Source organism: Limulus polyphemus, unplaced genomic scaffold (assembly GCF_000517525.1).
Source record: "Limulus polyphemus unplaced genomic scaffold, Limulus_polyphemus-2.1.2 Scaffold1479, whole genome shotgun sequence".
NCBI lineage: Eukaryota > Metazoa > Arthropoda > Merostomata > Xiphosura > Limulidae > Limulus > Limulus polyphemus.
In genome coordinates this window covers 221,587-230,185 of record NW_013667089.1, presented here as the reverse complement: position 1 = coordinate 230,185, position 8,599 = coordinate 221,587, and the positions used below count along the sequence as shown (strand labels likewise).

At 30.7% G+C, this 8,599-nt stretch overlaps 1 protein-coding gene across 1 annotated transcript; it reads left to right on the top strand.

Annotated features, from left to right (window-relative positions):
- Positions 1-613: 613 nt before the first annotated feature.
- On the top strand, positions 614-7,340 carry LOC106463773 (rhythmically expressed gene 2 protein-like). The gene is made up of 2 exons (XM_013923841.2): positions 614-796; positions 6,353-7,340. Exon 2 carries the CDS (start codon positions 6,358-6,360, stop codon positions 7,114-7,116), a length of 759 nt encoding a protein of 252 aa, XP_013779295.1. The 5' UTR covers positions 614-796; positions 6,353-6,357; the 3' UTR covers positions 7,117-7,340.
- The last annotated feature ends 1,259 nt before the right edge of the window (positions 7,341-8,599 follow it).

Below are 8,599 nucleotides of genomic sequence, written 5' to 3'. Positions count from 1 at the left end.
AGTTTTCGTTGAATTTGGGTCGTAATTATTTCTATCTCTGTCCCATGCAGACAAGTTGAAAACGTTCAAGCCCTAGCAGCATGTTTATGCATAAATTGTTAAAAAGACGGCCAGTAGATGAAAATGTTAACACAATCATTATAAATGTATATTTTGGTTGGTTATTGCTAAGCACAAAACCACACAATGAGCTATTTGTGTTGTGCCCACCACCGATACCGAAATCAGGTCTTTAGCGTCGTAAGCCTCCATACTTACTGCTGAGTCACTGGAGGACTAAATGTTTTGTCTCATTTGTTCATGTATGGTTGTTTCTTTCCTTTATGTCAAACTTTGAAATCATTCTATGCAGTACATTTCCGGAAAATGCGTTCTTACGAATACATTTAAATTTATCTGTTGGACATCAGTGTACCTGAATAACAAAAGAGATAATTGGGTACTATCACTGCAATTTTTTTCTCAAATGTTATCCTTTCCAGTTTTCAGCAATTGGTTAAATGTATCTTAGCTGTTTGGGTTGAACTGTACTATTTCAATTCAAGTATATCATTTATTGTTCTAAGCTATATTTTTCCAGTGTTTTTAATTTGGATTCTAGCTAGAAGGCGCATGAGTTAAGGTCTAAAAATGTAGACAAACATATAGATGTGGGTAGATTAGTTTTGAACATGAGTAGGCAGTTAATTCTGTAAAGTATTCGTTGAGTAGTAACTGAGAGTTCAGTGAAGTATTCAGTTTGTGAAAGATCGAGTAGCTGTTTTTCGAGAGAAGATTTATCGAGTAAAATTAATAAGTACGTTGGTTTTTTTTATCAATCGAGAGTAAATTTCAGTTCAACATTATTAGGCCTACAGTAGTTTCATAATTTGTCTTGAAATGGTGTTTGTGAACTTAGGCCTACTGTGGCGTCAATGCAGCCTGTAGCAAACGTTATTGAAGAAATATATTAATTCGTTGTTGTGAGGTGGATTGGACTTGGCATTATTTTTACTAGAAAATCCAAAAGAACCCACCCAAAGATACAATACGGTACAACTACAAACATGTATACATATAAGAAAAATAGTATCATTAACACTGGGACCTTTGATTCGTGAATCATAGTTAAACTTAAAGCGTCACAGTGAGTATAATTAATGAACAGAGTCGTCACCTTCGTTTACTAGAGTTGAATTTTTTTTATTTACTGTTAAGCAAAGCTACACAATAGACTATCTTGAAATAATTTTTTAACATTATGAACCATCATACTTACCGGGGCAAAGTTAGAATGAAGATAACTGCTGTGTAGTTACTCAGAAAGTAGAAAAACACATTAAACTGGGGGCTTGAATTACTGTAATTCGTGTACAGATTATATACATGTGCCTTTTTTTTATCGTACATCAGGGTGAAAATGGAATAAACCATGTTCAGAACTATACATTATATGTGCATCATTAGCTGGAAAATAAAGAAGTACATTATATCATTGCACATCAATAATTGCAAAATTGTGTGTGCACTCAATTTGCTTAATTTTATCTTCTTTTTTTTTTCATTTAAGAGCTATGCAATGGTGTACTAAACTTTTTTCATATAAGATATTTTTACAAAAATCTACTTTCAAAAAAAAGAGATAGACATTTTTTGCCCATATTAAGGTAGTGTTTATTTTTATAATATGTAATAGTTATGCATGATCTTGCATTACAAAATTATTAATTTAAAATATTCCAAGAGAGCTATATCCTTCTATTAAGTGGTAAGTAAAAGTACTGTATATTGTTTTCACTTGCGTGTCAAAGCAGTTACCACCTAAAAGTGAAACGTATTATGTTTGTCGGTTGTTGAAATTTAAAAATTATGATGTATCAATATGAATATAAATAGTTATAAAACTTAAGACCCACCATTTAATTTTTTATAGTATATGTTGAGTTGTTAGATTTGAAATATTGGTGAGGGTTTTTATAATTATTTTTTCTCATACAAATTGACAAATTTGTAATACAAATGTACTGTGTCGGTATTATTATAAGTTATAAGTATTATTACTCATGACACTAGAACTTGAATAATTGAAGTTGAACATTGTTGAACTTTTATTAAATCATCTTAGGCAGAAATGAGTGTTCTTGCTATTTTGATGATGATGTTTTTTTTTGTTTGATTTATGAACAGTTGATATATTAGCATGTTTTACCCTTTTGTTGGATAATTGTATAAGTATAAAATGTTTTACTTGGATCAACTAGTACTACTACTACATAATTTGTTTATCACAAACATTGTTTTGTATCTTACTTCAAATGTTTTTTTTGATATATTTAAAAGTAGGTATAACTATAAGCAATAAATAGGCAAGGTTATAGAAGGCTAGTTAGCCAAGTAAGATGACTTCTACCACTAAATACAACTAACCAATTATAGTCCTTTACATTCATGCACCTTTCAACAGAAAGTTTAAAATAATTCAGATAGAAAAAAACATTAATACAACATCGTAGGAGTTGTTTTATCATTTAAAATTTTATGTAAGAACCAATCTGCATTCTAGACTTCTACAAGTTAAGCTTATTGCCTTATTCAAATTTAAATTTTCTCCCTTGTTTTTCATTTCACTTAACACACACATTTCTCACACTAATTATAAGATATACTGTCTCACTTACTGTTTCAAGATCAAAACTATAATATTAATAGTGAGCTATAAAGTTACTGGAGCCAATTTGTAAAATAAATGAATCTGCCCATAATTTTGGGTTTGAAATATTTGGTCTAATTATCAACAACCAACTAAAATTTTAACTAATTCTTCATTCATTAATTCTTATTGGTATTTTCACAGTTTTCTATTTTCACTTTATATTTGTTATGTATTTCATTTGGTGTTCCTAATTATATTGTAAACTTTGAGTAGTCATATTCATTAAACTGAATAATTTATTATACTAATTAAATTTGTAAGCACTCCTGTCTAGTATATTCAGCTTCACATTAAATTTATCAATATTAGTTTGGACATTCATATAGTTTATACATACATAAAGAAATATATTTGGCCCTGTGAACATAAGAATGTGCAATGTGATGGAAAGTGATTTAGCTCAATAAGGTTACCCCTCTACCTACCAATACAACCATCCAAAACTAAATATACTTAATAATAATTGATTTGAACACATTTATAGGTAACATTGCTTCATCAGGTAAACAATAGTACTTGTTTATAAATCTCACAGAGAAAAAGTTGTTATAGTGAACAAACTTGATTCTAAATTTTTAGAGTATACCTTATGCTTCTCATTCCTAATATTCAAATTTGCAACTCCAGCATTTTATTTTACTGTTCTTTTAAAATGGGTAGTTTATTTAAGTTCTTGTCAGTTTTAAAGTTCTGAATCAGTTATTTAACACTTTGAAGAAAATAAGTCCAAGACTTTTTTGAGAGGACCATCAGGCAGAATAGAATATACAGTGTATTTATGTCATCAAACAAATGAAGGAAGATGTACAAACACCCTGTAGGTTCAAAGTTAGTAACATAAACCATTGTCCAACTGTTATAAGTCAGAAGGTATGATGAAGTAACAGTAGTGTACAGATCTTCTCCATAGCATGGCAAATGTAGTCTTTTCACCTGTCCCTGTTTAACTTTGTTCATAACCTGATCTCTTTGGATGGATAAGTTTTTCAGTTAAAATAAGTAAATATTAGCAAGGGTGTAGTTATATGCTTATAACTTGAATCCTGACAGAATGTTGGTGTTAGATCACTCGTGAGAACTGGATAACCTACTTTGATATTTAGCTTGTTGCTAAAAAGCTTGTACTTAACAGTAAGTTTTATTTGACAAGAGAGATTAATATGTAATGTGTAAGAAAAGTATTGTAGTGTTGTAGTTGATCAGTCTCATAAGCCATCCAAGCAATGTGTTGTTGCTAGTGGCAGGGCAAATAGGATTTTAGGTTTTATATACAGAAATATTGAATACAAACCTAAAAAAGTAATAATTTCGTTGAATAGATCATTGGCTAGGCCATATTTGAAGTATTGTTTTTAGTCTTAGGTGCCTCACCTTAGGAAGGGCATTGAAATTAATTTAATGGAGTTTAAAGAAAAAGTTCAATTGAGTGATAAGAACTGGGTTTGAGTATTTTACTCTTAAAGTTTACTTTAATGGATTAGCCCAGATGGATCAACAGCTCTCTTGTTGTCCTTAAATTATGTGTATATATGTATTTATTTTCAGTGCATAATTACAGAACACCTAGAATTTTAATAGTATAGTTACATACCAGTGGCTAAAAGTTACAGTAATATGGATTTATGTCTTAAATATTAGTTGAACCCAGCAGCATCTCAATCTATAACTGTTGTCCCACTATGCTGTGGACAAATATGGGTGGTCTTATTAATGTCTGTTTTATGATGCAAATTTGTTCATTTGTTTGTTTTTATCAGTTACATGTAATTTGTCTTTCAATCACTCTGATCCTTTTATCATTCACTTATCTTTCAGTTAATATTACTTTTATAAATCCTATTTAACCTTTATATCTATATCTACACATCCATGATTTTCTTTGTCAGTTCTTCTGTTCAGCATCTTCTTTGTTATTTCAACAGTACCATACATCTAGCTTATAGTTTTTCTTTCAGTTACATTTCAATGTATATCCATCCATTTATTTCACTTGCCTGTAATGACTTACCCATAACCTGTTTAGGGAAATTGAATGAAATACAAATGTAAAAATTATTTTGAGAGGTTGTCACTATTTCAACATGTTCACCTAGCAGTATCATCTCTTTTTTTGGAAGTCTTTGTCTATCTATATGTAAGGTTGATCTTGTTTTCTGGATAAGCATGTTTTTTGTATTTTTTATCACTTCCTTTGGTATGTGGACAGTAACTTTTGCCTGATCTGAAATACCCAGGCTAATAAAACCTGGTTGATTGCATTTGAAACAAATATGCTTCAGAGTTCATTACATACATGCAAAGATGTGGACAATAACTTTTGCCTGATCTGAAATACACAGGCTAATAAAACCTGGTTGATTGCATTTGAAACAAATATACTTCAAAGTTCATTACATACATGCAAAGATGCATTAACTTCTGTTCAAAATATAGTTTAGTTTTAATATTGTGGCAGATGGAGAGGTAACCTTACTTGGCTGATTGACATTTTGTAATCTTACTTTTTCATATGTGCACTTAACATCTTGTCAACCATGTTCTTAAAATATGAAAGAATCTACATTTTAGGAACAAGTATGGTAATCTTTACTTCATACCATAATTCATGAGAAAAATATTATCATCTACTGGTTGCACGATACAGGTAACAGTCAACAAAATGATTTTTTAAATGCTTATCTTACATCTACATTGTCCAACTAATTTGTATAGATACCAATAACAAAGATAATGGTACTAGCAAAAGAATATATGTCATTAATTGAATCATCCAAAGTCTCTCTTGTTCAGTGTACTGGAAATAAAGCATGTAACATTTCATATTATTTGACTGTATAATTTTATGGAGTATAAGAAAGGGAGCAATGGTTTCTTAATTTAAAAGAAATGTGATTGTGTTACAAAATAGATAGTAAAAATTCATTGCTATGCTCTTTGGTTGATTATGGTAGAATTATGTTATACAGATATAGAGTGGTTTCTACTAAATATTGAATTTAGAACATTTAATGAATTATTACTTGTGACAGAAGATTTATGTATATTGTTTGAAAATCATAAATATGGTAATATAAACACTTCAACTACCAGTGCTAAATTTTAAGTTCTACAAAACCAATGTTAGGATTTAAATAACGAAGAAAAGGTAATTCATTATTTTTATTATATGTTAACATTGTGCTAGGACTAGTATTTATGAGCACTTAATACTTCAGAATAGTTTAATATAAATATGTTTTATAATAGTGGTTTGCAATCTTTTTATGCCATGTACTCCAGTCAGATCTTTGAATCAGCAGTGTGTCTCTGACACACACAATTTATTTAAAAATGCAAGAATAATTTATATTAATGAAAAGGTGAATGAAATGAAATAATCAAGGATGAGGCAACATGAACATTGAATGCTGACTAATGGAATATGGTGGTAACTCCAATTTTTAGTCATAGGGATTATTTTATTTGTAATATTTTTAAATATGTAGTTATAAGAATATTCAGAATATATTTAACATTTCATAATGTCAGAAAAGATACAAAAGATAAATGGTTGCATTATTTTTTTAAAACCTTGAAAAATATATATATATATATATTTGTAATAATAACATAAAGATTTGGCGTAACATTCCATAAATATAAATGTGACAATTATTACAGGGAAAATGATGAAACGAATTAGACTTGCAACTTTTGATGTTACCAACACATTGCTTAAATTTAAAATTCCAATTGGAGAAGAGTACTCCCAAACATCAAATCTTTATGGTATTCAGAGTGATGCAGCTCAGCTGAATGCAGCATTCAAAAGACAGTGGAAGATTTTGAATAAACAACATCCAAACTTTGGAGCCACTTCAGGAATTGAACCACAGACTTGGTGGACTAATATGGTAGGAAAAACATTTCATGATGCTGGATATGATTATTTGAATCAAACACAACTTCAGACTTTATCTCGCCACTTGTTTAAAGCATATAGTACAAAAGCCTGTTGGGAGATTCAGCGTGGAACACACACACTCTTGCAGAACCTTGCAAAGGCAAATATACAACTTGGTATTATTTCCAACTTTGACAACCGCTTACAAGGCATCTTGAGTGAAGTGGGTCTTCTACACAATTTTGATTTTGTTATTGACTCTTATTCAGTAAAGGTCAAGAAGCCCAGTCGGAAGATCTTTGATTTGGCCTTGGAGCATGTCAAGCACTTAAAGATTTCACCAGACCAAGCTGTTCATATAGGAGATGACTTGGAGGATGACTATCTAGGAGCCAAGAATTCTGGTTGGAATGCCCTGCTCTTGACCAAAAAAAATAGCCTCTCATCGGAGCAACTAAAATTTGTTAATGCAAGCCATATTCTAAATGACCTAAGGGAAGCTGAAAAGCACATACTGGAATCTGATATTTTGAGCACTTAAAAACTGTCTCTCAAAAATTGATAGCTCTGATATTTCTGTAGAAGACAAAGTACTTGCTTGTATGTCCTTTGTTGTTTATCTTCATATTTCTAATGTGAAAGTTTGTATCAAAATCTTTTCCAGTGGCTTTGTTCATTTAAACAGAACTTATCGATTAATACCAGAGTTTTATGTGAGAGAGCCACCTTAAGCAGATTGTGTTGATTACTACCAGGGTTTGTGTAAGATAGAAAGACACTTTAAACAGAACTTATCAGTTAGTACTAGGGTTTATATAAGAGAGCCACCTTAAACAGAACTTATATGTTTGTACCAGGGTTTGTGTAAGAGAGCCACCTTAAGCAGAATGTATTGATTTGTACCAGGGTTTGTGTAAGAGAGCCACCTTAAACAGAACATACTGATTTGTACCAGGGTTTGTGTAAGAGAGCCACCTTAAACAGAACATATTGATTTGTACCAGGGTTTGTGTAAGAGAGCCACCTTAAACAGAACATATATGTTTGTACCAGGGTTTGTGTAAGAGAGCCACCTTAAGCAGAACTTATATGTTTGTACCAGGGTTTGTGTAAGAGAGCCACCTTAAGCAGAACTTATATGTTTGTACCAGGGTTTGTGTAAGAGAGCCACCTTAAACAGAACATACTGATTTGTACCAGGGTTTGTGTAAGAGAGCCACCTTAAGCAGAATGTATTGATTTGTACCAGGGTTTGTGTCAGAGAGCCACCTTAAGCAGAACTTATTGATTTGTACCAGGGTTTGTGTAAGAGAGCCACCTTAAACAGAACATATTGATTTGTACCAGGGTTTGTGTAAGAGAGCCACCTTAAGCAGAACTTATTGATTTGTACCAGGGTTTGTGTAAGAGAGCCACCTTAAGCAGAACTATTGATTTGTACCAGGGTTTGTGTATGAGAGCCACCTTAAACAGAACGTATTGACTACTACCAGGATTTGTGTAAGAGAGACAACCTTTTACGTGTATTTAGTACTATAGAGGACCAATTGTTTGGTAAAATATTGATGGTATTTGTTTGTTGTACTTTTAATACTGTGTTAGGTGTATGAAAAACAATAACATTGAAATATTCTAAGTAGTACAACTTTAAATGAAGAATATTGTAGTTTTATAAAGACTAAGCAAATTATTGTCATCAGATATATGTAGTGGAAACTAGTAAGTTTACTGTTTGAATTTAGAAGTTAAGATTTTCTACATTATTAAGACTTAAAATAATTACAATAGTTACTACAAAGTAGATCTGAAATTAATTGATATAATACTGTATAGTATTGGTAAACCTAAATAAAACTAGAAATTCAGATATCTTTTCCTGTTATTTTACAGGAATTTCATTATAATTATACAATTTTAAAGTTACATATGGACAACATGCATAAACTTAAAATGTCTATTTGTTACAGTAAAACTATATTTTGTTTAAAAAAATTGAAAGGGATTTTAATAATATAAAATATCCA